This window comes from Cariama cristata, unplaced genomic scaffold, assembly GCF_000690535.1.
Source record: "Cariama cristata isolate BGI_N322 unplaced genomic scaffold, ASM69053v1 scaffold12064, whole genome shotgun sequence".
In the NCBI taxonomy this organism is placed as follows: Eukaryota; Metazoa; Chordata; class Aves; order Cariamiformes; family Cariamidae; genus Cariama; species Cariama cristata.
The window spans coordinates 36399-60359 of NW_009613567.1; the positions used below are offsets into that span (position 1 = coordinate 36399).

Sequence of the window (23961 nt, forward strand, 5' to 3'; positions counted from 1 at the left end):
GTTGAAGAAAATTATACATTTTTACATACAGAAAATAATTTCTTTTACAGACTACTGCGAGGTGATTTTTTAGGGACAAGGATAGCTAGAGGAACAATAGCACAGGAAGACAGACAAATCACCAATCATGATGTTCTAACTCCAACAAAAAAATCAACTTACGGTAATAGAACATGGAAACACGAAAACTGTGAGTTAGTGAACAAGTTGAACTTGCTTAAGGCTATATTAGTGTGATATTGATCAAATAGACAAACACTGAATTGATAAATCTACGACATAGTTTGTGTAAAGGTACAAAACAGGTTGAGAAGAGTTGAATAAATAGTTCAGTTCTCCAAAATCAACCAGTATTTCACTTTGACTTAGTTCAATAGATAAAAAGTTATAGGACAGGATTTAAATGTACTTACCTTTAAGTAAGTACCCAAGCCTAGATGTTGCCCAGATTTAGGCACATGCTTAAGTATAGGCTTCCTGAAGTTCTTTGCTGAATTGGGACTAGATGTAGTGGCATGTCAGTGCAGCATTTGAGTATAGTAAGCCTAAGCAACTGTTCTTTGGAATTATCCTTGGGCATATCAGAAAGTAATTTCGGAGATTTTTGATGGATTACAGTCTTAAATTTTAGTAGCTCTTATTCTTATTTGGCCTGAGGGCCTTAGTGAAATGAACAGGTTTTGCAGAGAAAAAAAAAATAAAGACACCTAGCACTTGGACTTACCACAATAAAAAATGTGTGTAAATTGAAAATATCTACACATTGAACATAAATTGAACAAAAATGACTTATTAGCTTTCGCAAACAAAAGAAAAACATAAGCTGTGCTAGAGGCATTCTGCATGCAAAGATGATTTCAAAGATTTGCAGGAAAGAAAATTACGTGACAATTTTTTTTATGTCAAAGCTAACTAATAAAACACCTACAAGATGCAATGTAAATTACATTATTTGACATTATAGAAACAGACCACAGGAGGCTAGCAAATTCTGAAACTTTAAACAGAGATTTCAGACACTTTGGAATCCTGTATTTGGTGGCTGAACTTTTTGTCAACCTTACCCCGCTGACCAGAAGAATATGCTACTTAAGAGATTTGAAAGGAAATCTCTCTAAAATGTGAATGAATATTATAAGGAAAAAAAAACACAAACCCTTTAATCTACTCAATATTCATAACATTAAACAACACTCACAATAAGCAAGTGAATCTTGCATGAACCCATTATTACCATTATATGCCTCTCCATTATAGATCTTCACATTTTAAAGCCTGGATTCTTTTAAGATTGGACTTCAAAAATTCAACTTCTCACTTCCTCTGTTTGTTATGATCATTTTTAGGATAACATACCTGCATTTATTGTATGCATAACATCAGTTAACGTTACTGAGATGAGGTTTGTTCATAACTCTTTAGTGTATGCATAAGATAAAGGTATATATGCTAAAAAGAGCTTGTCAGTAGCTTGAGGTAGGTTATAATTGTACAGAGAGAGAGTGAAAGAGGGAAAGGGGAAAAAAAAGATAGGAGTAAGTCCAGGTGTTCAGAGGCTTGATTCAAGCTCTTCATTTTCCACCAGGTTTGTGTCTAGCAAAACACACATTGGCTAGAATTAGCCATACAGATGACATTTACCTCTCACAGAAATTTTTATATTTCTGTTCCTAACATGGAAAGGACTATGCATGATAGTATTTCTCTACCCCATGAGAGCAGTATGATATTAAAGACTGCAGGCTCTTTTATATCACATAATGAGAGAAAGAGAAGACAGATCAAAGGCATAGATATTCTAATGGGCCAGCTAAAAGTTTATTTACAAAATAGTTGGACAAAATTTCTATCAAAGGTGAAGGAAGCATGATCTTACTTTGGACCTGAGAACCAAAGAAGCTCAAATGTGATATCTGAGATGAAAGAATTACGTAGTCTGCATTTCTCAATAGACAGTAAACAAATCAACATTAGTCATAAACATCAATATCACAAAAGATACATTAAGGTGACAACATACAACTACTAGAACTACAAATATGCAAAACAATGTTCGATAACATTCACTTCAGTACTGGTAAGCAAAAGAGACTCTCTGGACTGACCTCTTTACAAAAAATGTAAACACTACCCTCAGAAAACGAATCAATGCTGAACAGTTGATGATTATACACAAGAAAGGCTGAGAGAGGATATATTTTGGATTTGACACATTTACTAATTTACTAACCATTGCATAGTGCAAAAATATTCAATTCTGGAAACAGAAACATGACTGACTTTTCCGAAGACTACAATATGCAGAATCAGAGCTACTAATTATTGGACAAGAACACTTTTTATTAGTTACAGAGGACTGGGAGCTTTCTAACAAGGGATTATGTGCATTTCTTTAAGGAGAATTAGCTAGAAGCACTATTCAAAGAGTAAAAAAATCTGTTAAGGAAAGCTAAATGTGTCAATAAAGATCCTTACTTATTGCTGTTAGAATTGAGAAATACTTCTTTAAACAAACAGATGATGACAAAAAAAAAAAAAAATCAACAATCACAGTTACCTGAACCTATGCAAATATCAAATTAACAAATATGGATGACTGAAAACAAGTGATACAAACATGGCTTTGTATGTAACATAAAAGCATCATTTTCTATACGGACAGCTAAAGAATCAGACCACTTGGAACTCTGTGGCTAGAGTAAAAAATGATTTCTCTGCCTAACAGAAGGGCCACAGTCATACTGATTAGACAAAAGCACTGAGGTGATTGTTAAGATTTATTGGCTATACCCATAATACCTCAGAAACCTGTAGATACAATACATGAAGACAAAAATTCAATGGCTTAACGAAGGGATAGGTAAAGAAAAAGAATTGCTTCAATGTCAGCAGAATCTCTGCAGACATCCACATCGCCAAGGTCACTAAGAGAAACTATAACAGACAACAGCGTTGCCAGGATGAGTCCACAACGCAATCACCCAGAAATGCATCCCAGTAGGAGCTGTTAGAAAATCTTCCAGATAAAGAAGTCAGATGATCTGGAGCAACTTTGAACAGTATTCAAAAACTCTTTACTCGTTACATATGAGGCACGAAGTTTCCCATTTTTTCCCTGAAAAATCAGGTGTTAAAGTGTTTGAATGAGTACTACCAAGTAAGATATTTGACAACAGGTTTTGGGGGTGCTCTTCTGAATATCTGTATTAGTAGTGAAAGTTCTCATTGTAACCAAGTTATTTCCCAACACTTGTGGAAGATGGCTACCCAGGCTTTATGTTCGGTACAAATTCCATATTATCTCCCCTGCTCTGCCACTTTCAAGTGCTTCAGAAATGTTACAGAGAGGTCAAGAATTAATAGGCAAAACAAACGCCCAAGGCTCGCTGGTTATTTCCGCATTTTGCAAGTGTTGAAAGCAAAAGGTAATCACTCTATATTATAGAATCATTTATGTTGGAAAGGACCTTTAAGACCATTGAGTCCAACTGTGTCAGACCTAAGGTTAAGCTAACTCAGTACAGTATTTGCATAAAGCCAAAAGTGTATCCTTAGGGGAAAGAGCATAAGAAAAGGGCCATGTTTAAGGAAAATCCTCTCCTGCCTCTAGGATTTAGTTTTAATTGTTCTGTAAAAAGTAATAACATGAGCTATTTTGAGAATGATGACAAAGGCAGTGTAAAAATGCAGCTGAATCTAAAAATGTTGCTTTTCTAGTATTACTTTTGAATGCACATCTAAGCTTGCTAAAGGTTCCTCCCAGGTGCTTCTGAAAATACAGACTTTTTGTCAGAGAAATGTGGTTCCTCTGTAAATAATATTTAGCAACGCAACACCATAATCATCTTTAATTGGTAAGATCATCTATGTATCAAGAAAGGTATTTCCCGTGGTGGTAGAAAAGAATTACTTGTACCTGTAGTGCAGTACAATATCCTAGTAAACCTCCTCTAGAAGTCTGTGTTCAACCTGTTGTGCAACGGATACAGAGAAGAGATTCTTGGAGAGAGGAGGGGTGGTACTGATGGCAGGGGGAACAAAGAGCCTATGGCATAAAAAGATAGTACAAGGATTTGGCTTGTGTAGACAAGCAAACTGGCTTCTTAGAAAAGAGGTGACTGCCATCTCTAAGCTCATGATGCAGTGGCATATAGTCCTGGTGAGAAAAGAGATTTCAAATCTAACAAGTAACGTTGGTATAAGAAGGCAAAGACATAAGCTGGCTGTGAATAATTTTAGGTAAGAGATCAGAAGAAAATTTCTAATAATTTGGATCCTGGAACAAGTCTTCCATAACAATGGCTGAAGCAGAAAATACCCAAATAAAATTAACTCTGAAAGTCTTTTAAGTTCTATCAATAGAGAGATACGGATTTAAACATTTATGATATCGGTTCGAAACTTGCTGCTTGCAGTCCCAATGTGAAAGACAATATTACATGACTTGGAAAGCCCCTTCACACCAATGTCTACATACAGTCCCTACAAATGCAACTCTTATGTCCCAGGTTAATGCAGCTCTTGGTTTTGTTTTCTTTTTCTCCTCCAATACTTAAAACTATATCTTATATTTCTATTGCTCTTATTTTTACAGCAAAGCTCAACAGGGGAGGAACTTAAGTGTTCATCTTCTTTCTGTTGGTAACACGACACTCCCAGCATGCAGGGATTTCTAAACCAGGAAGGTGCGTAGTTGCCTTTTGGGTATTGTAGGAAGAAAAATGTAAGTATGTGATAACAAGAGGTAATAGGGGACCTGAAAATCCCATGACATCATTTAGATGCTCATTTGCTCCACATGAGGAATAATTTTTCACTTGAAATTTAAAATAAACATATTATTCCATTACATTCTCACGTTTACAGTACTGAAATACTCTGAGCTTAATCCTACAGTTCCTGTAAGTTAATGGAATCTATAAAATAGCACAACACAAATCAAATTCCCTTGAAAAGACAATATTTATGTTGATACATAATGTGGAGAGAGGTCTCCAAGAGAGGGAGCCCTAGACATGAAGGGAGCCAAGCTGATAACATGTTACAGCCCACAGACATCAACAATAAAGTAGCCGAAAGTAGGACAGAGGTAATTGTGGTAGTGGGAGATCGCGACCTCCAACTCAAATGGCCCCCCCCAAAAGAGGGCAAAACCCCGCTTGGGGAGCATGCGTAGTTAATATAGAGGCTTCGTTAGTGCTTACTGAGGATGCATACTAATTTACATTAGAAGCGAGAAACTTATAACCAATCCTAAATGTGAATAACAATGAATATGTAGTGAACTATGAATATGTAAATGTTTCAAAGTATATAATATGTATTTTCATTTACTCGGTGTACAAGTTTGGAGGAGTAATCCCCCTTGCACCCGGCGCCGAAGTAAACATGCCTGCTTTATAACTCTCTGTGAGTTGTAGAGTTTGTTTCTGCATGTCAATGTGGTTGATCATGATTTTCAATGTAACATGCAAATACATCATCCTAGATGTTGCGGTGAAATTCCTTCTCATTCACAAGACCAGGTGCCCTAATACACTGTGAACTGCAGTGAAGTGCCCGACTGTTGCACACATGTATGAATATCCTAAAAGTTCGTAACTCAGGGAAACTGCTTACAACAATTTGAAGTGCTGAAGGCTAGAAATATCAATAAATAAAACAAATTTACACTTTTTTTTAAACATCAGAAGGTTCTGGCTCAAATTTTTAAACAAAGAGTTATAAGGAGTAATTTCTCATAATTCCAAACCAACTCTGATCCCAAAGGAAAAAGACTGACTCATTCAAAGTCACATGGCTCTGAGATTGTTTATTGTTTCTCAAAAAACTTAACTGGATTACAAGTTGGTTAAAACTTGTTGTCACTGCTGATGTTAACAATCAGACCAAGTTCAGAAGAGAACAGGAAAATAAATAAACAAAAGCAAGTGAGCAAGCTCCCACAAATATTCAGCTGTCCCAGATGCCTGGAAAATACTCCTTCCTTAAATATACACACAGCAGGGCATGGACATTAGATGGCAAAATGATTTGATAATTTATGTAAGTTCTTTAGAAATGTGGTTGAATTTAATAAATTCACATTAAATTTTTCATCAGTCCTAAAATATGGAAATTCCCAATCAGGAAGAATTTGGTTTGGGTTTTTTTTGTTTTGTTTTTTTTTTTTTATTTATTTATTTTTTCCTCCTTCAAGACAGATGATGTCATTATTCTATTACTCTGATATTCTACAGCCACTTGTACCACTGCAATGGGAATGTAAAAGTACTGTTATTCCAATTACGCAGTGTTTTACACTCCACTCTTTGGGACATAAGAGTATAAAGCTTTTTTTCTTTTTCCATTATCAGGCAGTTGAACAGAACACATTACTGACTGACCTTTATATTAACGAGGCTAAATAAAAACACAGATGGCTTCTACTAAGTGAAGGAACTGAAAGTAATGATGTGCTATCTTAAGCCACTGTCCTGCAAAAGCAGGGACCAGGATAAACAGAAATCTGATTATTCTAGCTGAGTAAGAAAGCCCGAATAAACATACCCTCCCTCTGTCTGAATCCTTGTCTACACTAAAAAATTGACTCATTTTAAAGAATGGTTGTCAAGAATAAGTCCCCTTGAAGTAAGACTTGTATTTTTCTACACAAAATAGTGATTCAACACCATTTCTGAAAACTCTCCAGACGTAACTTTTTAGGAAAAATGAGGGTAACAGATTGAGTCCAAGTTCCCAGAGACGTGAAATGAATTTTCAGTTGTAGGCCTTTCAATGGCCCAAAGAATGAGAAAACAAGAATAAAAAAGAACTACCATGTTATTTGTCTCATGTGTCTTTCCCAAAAAACCTACCCATATTTGCATTCAAAATGAACCAGAGTAACCTGAAAATACTGTAGCCTGATATGTTATTTCTTTTATACATGAGATCTGCCAAAAAACATCAAAATGTTTGTACACATTTATGAATCTTTCATAGGTTCAGATAGTTCCATTTAGAAATGATCACAGTTAATCAGTATGTAACGATAAAAAATAAAATTAAAATAGTACATAAAGAATAAATATGCTTTGTTTTGTTTATAAACTCTCATGTATACAAATGGTTGAAAATTTACTTCACATCCAAATTGTATCTTGTTACTACTGGTCTTCAGCTGTAGTAACATAAAAGAGAAAGACAACTTCTTCCCTTAATCCAGAGTTTAAATAATAGTCGATCCTTATACCACACATACAGCTTCATTCAACCACATCTTGCTTAACCCTACAATTTATAAAATCACAACAAATGAAAGCCTGAATTCTCCTGCTAATAAGGAACTTTTTTGCATAATTTTCAGCAGTTTTACCACTTACTGGGTGTGTTTGTGTCGGTTTTGTGTGTAGTTCTGGATTTGTCATTAAAGTTGCTTCTTGTGCTAGATCTCATCTTTTAAAGTGCTGAAAAGTGCTCTGAAAAAAAGTCTGTTTAAATGGAACAGAATTCATGGCAAGAGAATTATGTTTGTTTCAAGATGCCTGAAACCCCAGCTTCTTGAAAGACTGTGGAAACTCCACTGGACTTTTGCATCAGTGGAGGGAACTCCAACCATTTCAGTACCAAGAATTCAAAGAAATTAGTAAACAGAAAAGCTTTAGTAACTGCAAAATATTAGTCTATTCCTTAGGTTTGTTCTATATAATTTTTTTGTTAGGACTTAGTCCAAACTAGTTTTAAAATGCCTCAGGTGACAAGGCTCTTTCCATTTGCACAGACTAATAGATCTTCATTGGAACATTTTTCCTGATACCCTAATTGATCTTTTTTTCAACTTCATCCAGTTAGCTGTTTTTGTACACCCTGGAGCCACAGTAAATAATTTCTTTCCCTGCTTCTCCAGGTACTGTTCAAATAACAATAAATGGTTGCAGCTTCCATTTAGTCACATTTACTTTTTTAAAATCTTGCCACACACCCACACATTCAACGTCACATTTCTTGTCTTTATCAACAAACCAGAGCCTCCCTCCAGATATCGAGTGCAAAAGTGACGGCTGAGGAACATGTCAGGGATGGGTGGGGACCACACAGGTGGGGACCATCAAAGATTGCTGGTACTTGTTGCGTTCATCACCAGGATGGAGAAAGCCTCCAATGCAGGCTGCAGTTAGGCAGAGCGTGCTGCTTGTGTTCAGTGAGATGGGTGCCACAAATTGTACCTCCCCTGGGCGTTCAGCTGCTCTAGACACCAATGGTTTCCAAATGAGTCCTTGCTTTGGATCATTTTCTTGGTGTTCTTTAAACAGAGCTTAGCTGAAAATTTCCTCCTGATCTCTCCTTTGTTCATAATTTAATTTCATAAGTTGTCACTACCCAAGATGAATCTAGATGGTTTAGGTGACAATTTCTGGAGGCAATTCCTCTCTATGTTATTCTTTTCTACACTCTTGAAAGCCATCATTCTCTTTGGTCAGTTGACAGTGACCCCTCCCACTGTACACATCAAAATGGCCTTAACCATGCCTACATAATAAAGGACTGGTCAAGTCATCACGCAGAATGAGAACTGCTTCCTGTTACTGGTGATAAAGAAGGCAGAAGTGCTGTTTTGCACTTGTCAAATTAATCATATTCTAATTTTGGCCAATATTCCTAGAAACCCTCTATCATTTGCAGAGCTTCCTATTGAAAACTACGGAGGGAAAAAAAAGAAAAAGAAAAAAAAGTCATAGCTATTCCATCTGAAGTCTGGAATAATTTATGCTGCTCTAGCAATTTACCAGCATTGATCTCTGTGTAGAAATTCACCTTACATCAGTAGAAAAGGAACGACGATAAAACATGGTCCAGAAATTGTTTTTCACATGAGAGTTTTTTAGACGAATAAGCTGCCGATTGTGTTAAGAACATCTTTTCCACCATAATACATAACCCTTTGAAACAAGAAGGACATGAAATCTAAAGCAAAGAACTTTTGGTGGTGATGGGGAAGAAAACGGCAAAAACTCACACAGCCATGGTAAATGAGAAAGACAAATTTAACTTGCTTTTCAGAGACAAGTATGTGTGGATATAGTAAAATTTCATCCATTCTCTTTGCATTTACAATAGATACGTATATCTGGCTACCAGGTTATTTGCTACAGAAATTCTGTGTTCTGTTACTGTTTGAACCTTCTAAACACGTTTACCCTCTGGAAGACAGTATCTTTGACTTAAAAGTAAGTTGAACTATCTGGGTAATTTTATAACTATTTTCCTTGCATGACAGAATGAAAGCCACATAGAGGAACATACAAGTAGCCCTGCTATCTTCTATGATGCTACTGGAATAATTGAGCAAGCAGAATTTGGGACCTGTTCATCTTCGCAGATATGCTGAAGAATATTGCTCCACCCAATACAACAATTTAGCTGAAACAATAGTGACATAACTGACAAAATTACATAATAATTACAGTGCTTTAGAGTGAGCTATATTAAGGTATGACTCATCACTCAATACATAAGAAGGTACAGAGCTATGTCAAGTCCAGTAGTGCAGTGCAGTACAGTGTAGCTGCAGCCAAAACCAAAATTTAAAATCAGCAATCTCGTGTTAGTAAGTGGGTGGAGGAGAAAAGTTAATGGAAAGTATGACTAGGAATTCTGTTTTACTTTAATGAATCAAATTTAAAAAGTGACAAGGAATAATTGTACAATTACAATGAAGATTTACATCTTTTCTAGAAAAATATTTAATATATTTTGCTATTTGAAGCTCATATGTCCTCTGGCAATACTTGTAATAGTTTACTTTATTGAGAAGGGAGAACTATTCCACTCCTTAGTTGGGGAAACGATTGGTGAAGTGGAAAACAATGATGGAATTTTCTGAGATAATTACACTTTTTTATTAGAATACTTTATCAGTGATCATTTTGAAAGAAAAGCTGCACAGTGTAACAATCAAGCATAAACCACATAGCTTCCCATGAAACATTTTGAATGATTTTCTATAATAGAATTTGATTGAAAATAATTCTTTTAAAAACTGTATAGGCTGAATATACGCATCTTGGACAAAACCGTATTGAAAATTTCTTCCTCAAATAAGCCTTACTTGTTATGCAGAAGATATGTATACTTTCTATCATTTTCCTATCTGTTAATACTTTCCTTGATAATAAGCATAGTCTCAGTTAAAGATATTATTCAGCAGCACAATTATACATCATTAGCAAAGTTACTATGCTAAGCTTTTTCTATCAAAAAGTGTGATGGTTTGTACTCACCAGGTGTAAAATTATACCGAGCAGAAAATCCAATAGATTCCAGCTCACCATCAGCAAAAAATTTAATCCATAGGAATCTGCCACTGGATTTTATCATAGGTGGATTTTGCTGTCCACAGAAACGTCCAATGATTGGGGAAAAGCCAAAAGGTCCATCTCGTACTTCAATGTGGTCAAATTTACACTCCCAAGAAGGTTCTATGGAATATTTTTCATCAAAGTGTAGTTCAATGCATTGTCTAGGGGCAGCTAGAGATGAAAAGAAAATGATCTCATTATTTTCTAAACCAAGACCCTTCAAACCTAAAACAAAATTAAAGAAAATAAAATATGGTGATACTGTATATGCATCTTAACATTTTGCTTAAAAACTTGTTTGAAAAATAGTACATCTATACTTTTACAGATTTTACACTATCAGTTTACTTGTCTATTCTTTTCCTTTAAAAATGTGCTCATGAAAGCAGTTCTTAGCAAAACTAAGAGAGATATCTATGATATAAATTGAAATACAGTTTAGGAACAATTGGTTCAAACACAAAATCTTTCTAAGAAATTTATGCATCTGGAAAAACAGCTACTTCTTATATTTTGGTAGGGCAAATGTTCTTCAGAATACCTTTTTACATAATGCTCAAAAAGATGAAGAAAAAACTGATTAGAACCCTACTATAAGAAGAAGGACAAATTCTGTTCCCATATGTATTGCAGTCAATGATGAGCTTGAGTGTAATTGCTTACATTCAGAATTACTTATCATCTCATTTGAAACATAAGGGCAGGTGTAGTGAATTCTCACTTACAAAACTAGGTAAGCTTGAAGCCAAATGAACTTCTAACTAACTGCAAACTTGTAAGGAACTTTATAGTGGTCACTTAATTAGTCATAAAAAACATCTCTATTCAAAGATACTAAGGTAGTGGCAGTCAGAATGAGCTCTACAACAAATATTTCCTGGCATCTCCTGTATAAAGCAAAATAGTTACTGGTTCAACTATAGTATTTTCTTCAAAGGAGAAAAAAAAAAAAAAAAAAAGAAAAAAGAAAAAAATCATGGTTTTGTCTACAAATATTAACAGATGCAGCATGCCTGAGGTGCATTGTTCCTACACTTAATCCTGTCTACCGCAAAAAAATGTACGCCTTCAGTGTCTAGATCGTAGTGCGATACAACATTTTGCTGACAAAGTGTTCTGCTAAGAGAAGGGTTTGTTGTGTCACTGCCTGCTGTGCCTCTCACGGGATCACGTCCTACACTTTACACATAGTAGAAAAGGTTGAAATTGCTACGAGCTTTCCCTGAGTTACCATTCTTTTCACATGAAAACAGGCAAGATCAAACTCCAAGCTGAGTGCATAAGCTTAACATCGAAACTGCTGGCACTCCGGCAGTCAGTATCCTTCCATTTCTTTCCTCGGGAATAATAGGGAAACTATCAGTGTGGCTAGAATTTAGATCTTGTGTGTATTGTGAAATGTAAACTGAAGCTTTTGCGATGAGCTCATTACTCACATAAGAAGGGGGACTATTTAAAATTAACTAAATAACAAGATACTAGGTAAATCTTATCATCTTTACATAAGAGTACACAGTCTGATCCCATTTACAACTATTTTGTATAAATAAATACAGCCTCATTTTATGAGAATTATTGAAGAAGTGAGTTAATAAAACATGTTATTTGCAAAGAAAGATTATTTTAATAGTTTTACTTTCAATGTTAATATAATTGGGTGATTGATATTTATTGAAATATTTAATTTAACATAAGAAAGAAACTTTATCTACTGTTCTCAATTTGAAGAAATTCACATTTAGGGAAGTACTTACTATTGGCTTTTTGTTATTTATTCCAATTTACAGGGAATTTGTGATCTTTGCACCCACACAAATTCAATAGCAAAATCAAAATCTAAAACTTTACATATAATTGCACCAAATTCACAGTCCGTGGAAATGAAACTGCTTTGAAAGCATGAAAAAAACTTACAAAATTAAAATCAGATAATAAGTCTTGTAAAGATCTTATTAATGCTAACCTTGGTGAGGTTTGAAGACCAAAGTAGATCTTTTAGATTATAGTAAAAGACTGAATAACTGGAAGACATCATCAATTAATTTTGTTCAGATGTTTCTGTCCTTCATATATTTATAACAAATATTGATCTAAACTTAACTAAGCAATACTAGGGCAGAAGAGAGCAATCTGCACCTTTCAATCTCGTAACATATTTTGTATGCTCTTATTCCATTTAAAGGGATTTGTTGAGAACTACTCGTCATCCACCCAGGGACTGCAGAGTCAGGTATCACAAACTCCATCCCAATAATGCTTCAGGTAACCTTAAGAATGCTCATTAAGGCTTGAAAATCTTATATACTCATTATTCAAGTACTATGCTATTAACCTCCCTAAAGTTTTATTGTAATGTTTCAACGTTGCAAACTAGATCTGAAGATGAATTCTGCTACTATTGTTAGCATCAGACAGCATCATACCACATTGTATAGCTGCCCTGCTTCCCACAACAACAGAGATACCTGCTTCAAAAATGGCTTATGCCATTAACATGCCACATTTCTCCTTTATAAACTTCCTATCTTAGGCCTTCGCTACTCTATTTCACACCAAGAGGTGCCTTACAGGTGCTGGCGCATAGTTAAACCCTTAACGGGTCTTCCTGGAATCCAAGACTCATGTAACATATGACAAAAATGGGCATGAGGCCCCCTCTGTGTTATAGCTCAGTCATTTGATATGATTTTTGGTATTAAAAAGGAACCCTAGAGCCAATTTTACCCTCAGTATAGTATAAAAGGAGTCCTTGTGGGACAATCGGGCCAATGGATTTACACATAAGATCTACTGACTTGGTGAAAGCACAGCCTGAGAAAAGACTGCGCAATTTCCACAACTTCCACGTAGCTCTCGGAATCTCACATTGCAAACTAGTTTTACGATCAGAATATTGCTAGTGTTTACTCTTCTCTGCTTTTATTTACTTTTCCACAAACTCAAGACTAGGCTTTTCCTAGTGAAGCTCGGTTCTTGCTAGAGGATCAGAGAGAATCACATCAGCTTAAGGAGCGCTCAAGAAAGAGTTTCTACTTTGCCCCCAAGCTCCCATGTGTAGAGGATGCTCCACTTTAAGAATGAAGCATTGACTATTCATTAGCACCGTTTCTCCACTGCTAAATAAATCAAGGCTGAGGAATGAGTTTGGGGGCTGGACCACTGACCGTTCACCCTCCTTAAGCATTAAAATCACCTCCTGGCATCATTTTGGCCATGCCAGTCAGAACTGTCAAAACTCGTTCTTAGGCATGACGTGGTGGTTCCCAATGGTTGAGGACCTTTCACAGAAGCAGTTTGCATCTCTGCTCTTGGCTGGGAAGGTGAAAGGAGTTAATCTGTACACGTGTGACTGTGCTTGTCAGCCTTAAGGCCAGTGAACATTTCCTGACCTGTTTTAAGTACTGCCTCTGTCCCAGTCTGCTCTGCAAGGTAGCCCAAACAGGATGAGGTCCTTTCTCCTAACTCTCCCAAGGAATCCAACATTTTGTGTTTCTGTCACTGTAAGGACTGTGGTGATCACAAAAGACTGGGCAAAGTGAGGAGGGGGTGCTCTATACACATCCATGCACCTTTTCATCGTATGCTTTTAAATGCACCTCTGTGCTTCATCTTGTATGACATTTAAAGATTAAATGTTTTGTTTGCAACAATCTACCTAAGAAAGAAAATTATTCAAATCTTCCTAGAAATGACCATAAGGGATGAAAACACCCAACTCAAACTCCAAACTTTAACTTCCTTTTAGCGAAAAAGGTATTGTTTCAGACTTAAACTCTGGCTTTAGCAAAAGGTTTCTTTGCCAAACGCAAGCTAAAACAAGCAGGTATTGTATAAATACACATCTTGTGTCACAGCTTTGGCAACAAAGTGTGTGCAGATGTGGTCACAGTAAAACTTACAGAAATACAGTGAGACAAATTCAGAATAAAGACTACTAATAATGTATGTATATCTACAGGAAAAAAAAAAAGCTAAATAAACCAAACCAAAACCAAACCAAACAAAAAAGCCCAGAATATGCAATTTTTCCAGACTGGATTGGAATCTGACCACCTATTCAGAAAAGGAGGGATGGAGTGGTCATTTCTGGTATCCTTATTCACAGGTAAAGCCCATTCACATCTTCAGAACTTTTTCTGTGGCTACAATGTCAGGAAAAGTTGTTGTGAAGTCCAAACTAAATATATTGAAGCTGTCTCATAAAATGATTTTACTTCAAATCTTAAAAATATTCCATATTTAACTTCCAATTATCTTTCTTCAAAAATGTTTAATACCGTGGAAAGACTACTTAATGCTTGCATGCCTTGTCATATTTTTCACCTAATTATGTTACACAAGTGCTGTCTTGAGATTTTACCTTCAACGAAAAAGAAGGCATTGGGTTGCAACTTGCGGTAGAAGAACAGTTGCAGGAAAAACACATAACTAAGGTTTTAACTCTGATCAGCCTCTACGTCTGTGTAACTGACAGCTGAAGTTAAGCAAAAAATCTCTTTCAATTTACCAGACTGCATGGAAATGAGAAATTGAACTCAACACCTACCCCCAGCTATCTGAGCTGCTACAGTACTAATAGTTTTCAATAATCCTTGGTCTTTCTGGTTGTCCGGCTGTTATTGATAAGAAAGCCACCTATATCCTCCTTTTAAAAGAGGATTCTTTCCGTGTTTCGATGAAAACTTTCTGAACACCAAAATCACTGTGAAATACAAAAGGACTTTGAGCAGAGGTTTTTTGTACAGTGATACGTGACCATTTTCTAACACCTGTGAAATACTTAGGATTAAAGAGTTTAATGGTCTTTAATGAAAACATGGAAGACCTCCAAGACAGCTAACTCTAAATGTCCACAGACTTATAAAGTGGAAGATTTATTTCATATCTCCATAAAGTAATTCTAGTCCATACTTATATTTATAAATAAGCATTTAATTACTAAAAACTGAAGAATGGATAAAATCTTACAAGTATTTCACTTACAGGATTTCCAAACCAATTCTTAAGATATGTTGTGTAAAGTATGACTGTCCCACTCCCCAAACATTTTTAACACAAACAAAAGCCTTTGCTTCTAGAAAATCTCCTGTGCAAATTTCCCTTTGGAACACACACGCCAAATTTTCCGCAGTCTGGCAAAGGCAAAGGCTGCCACTGCTGCGGTTGTTCCAGGCAGCTGTGAGTTTTGCCAGATTAGAGTCATGAAGATGTGAAATAAGGGTGAAATTGGCTCCAACAGGGAATTTAAAGTGTACACCCATCTATTTCCTGTGTTTTCTATATGCCCAATAAGACTGAAAGAAAAAAAAAATTTCATAAATTCTCAATGCATTTTGAAAGGCAGGTGGGATTCACCAGAAGTTCCTCTATAGCATAATAATTTTTGTACTGAGTCCATGACTTCTGGATGACCTAAAGGATTTCTTTTAGGAAGGCATCCAATCTGGACTTTAAAATTCCTAGTTGTTCCAATAGTTAATTATCATTACTACTAAAATAGGAGAAAAGAAAAAAAAAAAAGTAAAAGAAAGAGAAACTTCTAGCTGTTTGATCTGCTTCTGCCTTTGATTACTAGCATAGAAGTTTCTGCCGTCAGAAATCCTCTTCTCTTTTAGAAACTGAGTTGAGGATCATGCCAATTTTTGCCAGCTCCTTTACTTCACCGAAGCAATTTTGAAATGTTAAAAGGCTTGCGTACACTTAAGAAGAGCAATGTGGGGGAAAAAATTGTATCATGAGAAGAAATTCAGTTTTATTACAAGACACTACATGCTGGAGTCCTTGTTCATGTCCACCAAAGTCAGTAGGAATTGTGTTTGAGGGGAGCCACCAGAATTTGCCCTAGATTGTGTTTGATAGGAAAAAGTGAAGGAACGAAAGCAAACAGGCAGGAAGCAACCTGGTGATTCATATATGTATTTAAACACACATCATACAGCTATGGTGTATACAGTTCTGGTACGCTGAACTCTCTAAGACCTACAGAGAGGAGATGGCAACGTGGGAACGCTATTCTGGATCATATTGAGAGTCCTCCTAGTTTGGTAACTCGGTATTCAACAGCAGCCAGAAGTTATTTTAGTATATTGGAATCTCAATAATAAATATAGAAAGAAGATGCATATGGAGATGTTTCTGTCTTATTCTAAAATTGAATAGATATTTATGTCTGAAATCAGCAAGGATCATATACTCCATAGATTGTTATCTGACCTCAAAGATACTGCTATTAACAAAATAGTTAATCCTTTTTTTTATTTTTCTAAATCCTTTAACTTCAATATCTTATGCCAATGAGTTCCACAAAATATCAAGATTATGGGGAAAAGTTTTCACTTGTTAACCTTCTTTATCATTTTCTGCCATTTTTATATGTTGTAAAAACAGCAAATACGGACAAATAATTAACTGTAATTAGAAAATAATTTTTGTTGTCTTTCAGTGTTTCTCCTTTTGCCTGTTTTGAAAACTGCCACTTTTTAAAATGTCGTTGCTCAGACATCTTACTACATCTCTGTTTATTTTTGTGACATTTTCAGACAGGACTATTCCTAATCTTTTTGGAAGATAGAAGTAGAAACAGGGAGATCAGAGCTGAAAATTTTGTGCAATATGCATGGTTCTCATCAAATTATATACTGACAGAACTGCTATCATCATGGGTTTTAAAATACCCAGCTGCAATCCAAACTGTTTATTATGGCTGGACAGGAAGCAGAAAATATCATTGTCGTAAGAAATTATGTGCGACTGGTTTTTGCCAGTTTGACTTTTCCTGTAAAATATAACAAGATGTCTGTTGAGTTCGGATTACTTTTTTTACTGTACATTGCTCCGAACTTGTCAATGTGGACTTTTGTCTTCGTCATAGAAGTTGGTTGATTAAATCTTTCCTTCCTAAATTGTTCTTAGACATTTCCAATTTGAGCTATTCTAGATCAGGTTATTTGAAGAGCGTATTTTGCCACCTTTCAATTTATTAACCATATTTTTATAAGTACTTAATTACAATAATAAGGACAAAGGTCTTTACAATAAAGGGCTTTCAGGCATCTTCTTACTAAGAGGAACAGCTTATGGCCTGAGATACTGGACTAAGGTTTACAAAAATGATCTTTTTTTTTTCTTCCACACTCTTTATCTTTAATGATAAAACACATCTCTGTGTTTCAGATCCTTGAAGATAAAATAGGCTTATTTCTTCCTGGTCTCACAGGAATTTTAGAAAGATAATTTGATCAATATAGGCAAAAGGACATGGATCTAGCAACATGAGTGTAACAGAAAATATAACGTCAAGTAGTACATAGTGAATCTATACATATATATTTTTTAATTTATTTTTTTTTTTATTTTAAATCAATTGCTAAACTAGGAAAGGACTTAAATGTTTACCATATATCTGCTTAAATTTCAGACTCCAGGCAGAAGACTGGACAAGCATAAATTTTCTTTGAAGGGCTTGTTTTACTCCATGATTTATAATCACCTCTTTACTTTTGACTTCAGTCACGTTACCTAGCACTAAAGTGGAATTCAGAGATCTCAGTCATTTTCCTGTCATTTTTTTTCCTAAACAATACATACAATATTTACTATCCATTATTTCCCTGGAGGGTTTTTATGAAATATTTTTCTTTCAGTAACTCAGCACTAGATTGGAAAGGCAGACTGGTTTCTAAAAGGGCCTGGTAGGGAGTTCTAAAAAGCAGCCAGTTCCATTTGAAACAGTTATACACCTTTGGGAATCTCTCTTGGTACCACCTGCATCTTTAGTAAAATACATATTTCTATAATTTCTGGCTCCATCATTTGTAGTTAATAATTCTGTCCAACCAAGCATAGATAGAACAAGCGTCAGTGTCGTATTCTGCATGTATTCACAACTCATGAACGAATCTTCTTGGTTCCAATAACTTATCATTCAGTACCTGATTCTTCTTTTCTGCTGCTAAGCTCTCACAGTATCCAACCTCTATTACTTTCCATGGATTCATTCATTTTTACAACAATCCCTTCAATATCCATTGTGCTAAGACTGATGAAAAGAAACCGCGTAACTTGCTTGTAATACTCCTCTAACCTTTCTTACATTACCTCCATGCCTGCAACTGTCTACTCTTTAAAAACTGTGTCTTACAGCTCTTTGGTGTTAACAGTTACTTTCCTGGGTTTGTTTTGGTTCTGTTTGTGGGGTTTTTTTTTCATTTATTTTCATTTCTCATGAACTATTGGATGGAAAATTATTTTTACACTCACTATATGGATATTTTCTGTACAACTTTCTTTACTGTATTTTGCCTAGCTATGCTTGTCATCCCTGACTCAGTTATGAGAAGTTTAAAATATCTAAATGAAAGTCAAAAGCATTTTTGTTTCTCGTGTTCACTTTTTTTACTCATTTTAAAATAATCTTTCTTCTGTCATGTTACAGCATTTTAGGTTCTATTCATTCTCTGAATATCCTGAAATAAATTACACTGTGTTTATTACTGACTCATGCATACTTACCACCTGAACTAATTTATGACTGATGCCAGGAAATAAATCAAGTATTTTCCAGTGTTTCTTGGTACGCTCTACAAAAGTTTTAAATTTTTTACCAAAAGATGAAAAAAAAAAGAAAAAAGAAAAAATGTAGAGATAGAGCTTCTCTAAACCTTGTGTCTTGAAAAGTTTTATCATGATCATATAGGTTTTACCTACTCTTCACATATAACAAAATAAAATACTTTTTTTTATATACAGTTGATGATAGAATATAAAGATTCTCCAGCTGATCACCTTCTATAATGTAGACGCACTCTCTGTCAGGAGGATACTTGTTGGGGTAATTGGGAGAAGTGAAGATGCCTCCTTCTGCATATTTTGTCCAAGTTCCACACTGCACGGGTTTCTGCCCTTCGGAAGTAGTTTGCTTTTCTGTGAAATGATCACATAAAGCATTATGAAACTAGCTGACAAATTATTACATCCCTATAACACTTAGAACTCTCTTATAGAATAAAACAGTCTTTTCTGTCAGTGGCCTCAGCTTTTTTCTGTTGAGACTAAGAGTACGATCATTGACCTGAGGGAGAACGAGGCTGTTCTTTAGGGGTACAAACATACAATTCTTACTCAAAACATTTTTTCAAAGCAGAGAAGCATCTTGGATGTCTATATGTCTTGGAAGACATATTTATATTGCTTTTTAAATAATAACCTTGTAGGGAGAGCACATGTTCAAGAAATGGGAGACATGAGTTTCCCAGTTGTACATCTCAAAAGGCTCAATCATGTGCCCTATCAGCAAGCAACGTGCCATAATTCAGGAATACATCAGAGTCACAAAATCAAGAAAAAAACCCATCGAATTATGACAGACTACACAAATTCTTTTAAAGTCACAGCAGCTTTACTCTATACCCACCAGACAGAGATATACTGGGGAATTCCTGGATTCTGGTTCACACATTATCTTGCTGTTTGCTATGAAAATGATTAATAGCTCTGAGGCCAGGAATCACAGCTCAGAACCTTCCTCCTCCTTGGTGAATCATCAAGGAGTAGAGTCAGACCTTCTTGTTTGCTTTCTTCCTAGCCCTAAAACTCTTGTACTCCCTTCTGCACACTGCGGAGAGCCTGGAGACAAAGGTTTTTGTCTGTTCAGGCTGAAGAAGGTGAAGGATCGCTTCCTGGGCATCATGCTTTCACAAGTAAGTTAAAAATAAGATGGATTCTTCAGAGGGAAAAATACCTAGGCTGGTATTAAAAGGAAGGATAGTAGGTTCTAGACCTCACAGAGGTGTCTGAAGAGGACTCCTGTGTTTTGGTCCAAATGAGCAGTCTATATCCAAGGAGCGTCCCATCTAACTTAAGCCCCTGATGTGTAGAGCCAAGTTGTTTGAGGCTCCCTCTTATCATCAACAAAGGGAGACAGACACCTTCCAAGGATGATTTGAACCGCCCGAGATCTGCCTTATGCTCTGCAAGCGTTTCTCTTTCGTGCTGGTCTGTATCCAAGCTGACTACGACACAAATCCTAATTTCCTGAAATGAATTCAGACCTGCGGGGACTGAGCACTCGGACACAAGTTCAGACACCCACTGTGCTGAGCAGCTCTCCTTCCTTGGCTCCCACCACACCGGGCTTTTAACAACCTTTCTATCCCCACTCTGTACAAACGCACCCACGATACCCAATTTTCAGATTCTGAATTCTACTTCAACAAGCAAAAAGCTCTTACGTGTAGATAGCTCAGTGCCCAAACTGGACTTCCCAGTTTGAAGGTGGGGACATTTTACAGTCTCCAGTTAGAGTCAGGCTGAGCCTTTAGTTAGATCGAGCTGTGGATCAGGTCACCAACTTGTTAACAAAAAAAAAAACAAAAAACCACCGGCTTTTTGTGTGTGTACAGGCACACTGGTACTCAAAACAAATGAACAAAGGACAGACACTGGAAGTCGATGAACTACTAAAAATTTCAAGAACTAAACTAACAACTCAAATCCATACTTTGGACTAACATAATGTCTGAAAAAAATGTCTGCAGTTTACATACCTGTTCCTTTTTTGGTTGCCCCAGACAAATGTAGGATGATTAGACTTGCTACAACTGAAAGAGAAATATGCATTAGCTATCACAGTGTGATAGAGCCTAGAATCAAACCTATTGTAAACATCAATCTTAGAAGAACACAAAGAGAACCACTGTAAAAAAAAAGTTTCGTGTTTACTTGCTTGTTTAATTTGCACATTTTGTATAAGCAGGTTTTTTTGTGATCTGTCCTTGTAAGTATTTACCTTTGTAAATGTATCCAAATAAAACTGAGATCTTTTGAGTTTAAAACAAAATTCCCAGGCACTGTTGTTTCCCACCTTTTTTTTTTTTTTTTCCTTTTTTCAATATTAGAGAAAAACATGTTACCAATATTTATTTATATAACCATAGCTTGGGCCAGTAACAGAAAAGTGGCTGCTGTTAGCAGAGGGAGACAAAGGCCCGCTAAGTTTCAGTGCCACTGGACTCACTAATGTCTCTTGCGGTGGCATAATCAAATTTGAAAATGACTAGTGGGAGTACGAAAGAAGTGAGAGGTTGGGTTCTTCATATCTGTCAAAGCATTTGCAAATCCACGGTGAAGTACATTATTGTGTGTCCTTAACAGTTTCATTAATCTAGTTTGTTTGACTTGTCGAGGGGGTGTTGCTTTGTGCTGCAGTGAATCTGCAGCCCGTTTTACAAACAGAAATCTCCTATCTCCAACCATGATAGGACGGCTGTACCTCTTGGGAACAAATGGGACCTTTCTGAGATGGGCTTCAATCTGGAGATAATTCCCAAGTTTCTGGGAGTTTCTAACATTTTCACTAGAAAAGGCTAAGAGGCAAACACTTAGGCCAGTCATAATGAGGCCGCTTTGGAAGATCAAAGTGACTGGCTTTGATCTTCCTGATGAAGAAATCATGCCCTGATGATAGCATTTTCTTGTCATCACTCATATCTTCTTTGGGTATCGGAGAAAGTGGGATAGCAAGAGTGTAAGAGAACAAATCCATCAGTTCTTGGAGTGCTTGGGGTTTTGACCCCAGCTAGTTTGGCATTAATCCCAGACTGCACTAAGCCCAGACATAGTGCCCAGACTGCACTGAAGGTAAAGTGGAGATGAAGCTGTGTGTTTATTCTGAGTATTTTGGATCGATCAGCTGCCATCTGTATTGTTGACTATGAGGAGGAATTGATGGACCTGTGGTCTTTAACAAATACAACTGAATGGCACACTTTCCTCTTCTTATCTCCAAGAGACACCAGAAGTCATCATGGGCTAGTAACTAGCTACCTAAATGAACCTTTCAAAGACGGTGCTTTCATCATTTTCAGCTTTTATACTGCAAACTGTGCCCAATTTTTACCCCAAAGGAAGCCAGTCTCCGTATTTCCAGTATTCTGATGGCACCAAGATCTCTTATTTCTACACCTTTGACCTTCCCCATGTGACAGAGGGTTTGAGGCATGGATGATGACTACCTTATTAAGCAGGGGACGGCTGAAGTTCTGAGAAAATGAGGGCTTGGCAGCCTATTCGCTATTTCTTGGTCAGGCTCACAGTCCCTGTGTCTTTTTGAATCCCACAGCTAACAGAGATGGATATTGGCAGAGCTGGTAGTTAAAAACTCTTCTGTGTTGTAGGCATTCAGTGAGAACATTACATCTTCTGCTCAGATCTGAACGCTGCCCAACCATTCATGCCCTTACTCTCCTCAGGGATGAATTCTGGAAATACGTGCTCGCTGGGACTCTGCCCGCCAGCTGTGTCAGAGTCTGAAGGCAAAGCAAGATTTACCCAATTACTAAGTTGCTCATTTACTTCAGCAGTGAACATACTGCATCGATGCCTGTAATCCTCAAGCAGTCAAAACCTAATTTCTCAATAGTGTAAGGTGGCTTGGTGTTAGAGTATGGAGCCGGCTGCCGTCGTTCTCTCTGCCCGCAAATTTACGGAAGCAGGAATAGGACGCAAAACAGCCAAACAAACCCCACGTGAGAAATGTTTCTTCTTAGGCAGTAAGTCACAATTCATATCTGATTCTTACAGGTTCAGTTCAAGCACCTTCATCTATTACGTCTCCCTTCCTTTTCTATATGGGAAAAACTGAAGTTCAGAGGGGTAAAGAGAGTTGGTCCAAGTCACAGATACAATTACCAAGACGGCAGAAAAACACACAGGTCTTTTCAATTCCAGCTGTAACCGCTAGAAAGGATGCTTCCAAGTCGCAGAGCTATGTTATTCCAAAGCAGGGAGCTAGACTTACATAGCATCATGTCAGTATTGATTATTAAGAAGGAGTCAAAATAATCTTGATAATAAAATGAAATAGACAAGAAGAGACTAAGACACTTAAGTTTTTTCTGGGCATATCATATCTAACATTTGGAAAGACAAAGTGAAATACTTCTCCCATATTTCAAAAAAAAAAAAGAGAAAGCCTCTTGCTTTAGTGGCATTAACACCGGCATCACCAAAATCTGCCAGAAAGTAATTAAAATTATGGGCTTTATAGGGAAAGGTAACACAATATTCTTTTACTTAAGCAGTCAAGCCAGACCATTTTATTCTATGACTCCTTGCCTTTTTCTTTCTCAAGCCACAGGAAAAGAACAGTGTTTCTCACAGAAGGGGGAAAAAAAAAAAAAAAGACCCCAAAGAGACCAATCATGCAATCTTCACTCACTGAAAACTGTCACTTGGGAAGCTTTGACAGTACGACAATGATATCGTGATTATCCGGGTTTGGCAATTATTTTAAAGAAGTTTCCACCAAATTTCTTGTTGCGTTCTCTCCGTCTGCCTCCTCCCCCTTTCCCTCCTAATCACGGCTGTAATTATAATCACGCTTTCTAGTGCCACTCTGATTACACATCGTTGCATCTTTTGGGATCCGTGCATTTTTCCATTACGAGCTGTACATTAAGAGATTTATCTCTTGGCCGGGCATCTTTTTGAAGGCTGTGATTTGGCACAGACACGGCTTAGCCTAGCGAAGAGTTGTCGGACAAGCAATACCTGGCCGTAACGCTGCTACTGTACAGGTGTGGGCATAGAGAGAGAGGTGCTGGAAGGAGCTGGGGCCAGGCAA

At 36.6% G+C, this 23961-nt stretch overlaps 1 protein-coding gene across 1 annotated transcript in view; it reads right to left on the reverse strand.

The window, feature by feature from the left end:
* The window catches only part of LOC104160846 (neuropilin and tolloid-like protein 1), a gene marked incomplete at its 3' end in the record, with an annotated part of 50117 nt that extends 29160 nt beyond the window's left edge, over positions 1-20957 (reverse strand). Inside the window, exons 1-3 of the mRNA XM_009699080.1 lie at positions 20885-20957; positions 19125-19262; positions 10263-10511 (exon numbers count right to left, since the gene is read on the reverse strand). Coding sequence (XP_009697382.1) covers positions 10263-10511; positions 19125-19262; positions 20885-20957 — 460 coding nt within the window. The remainder of the gene's footprint in view (positions 1-10262; positions 10512-19124; positions 19263-20884) is intronic.
* Between the last annotated feature and the right edge of the window lie 3004 nt (positions 20958-23961).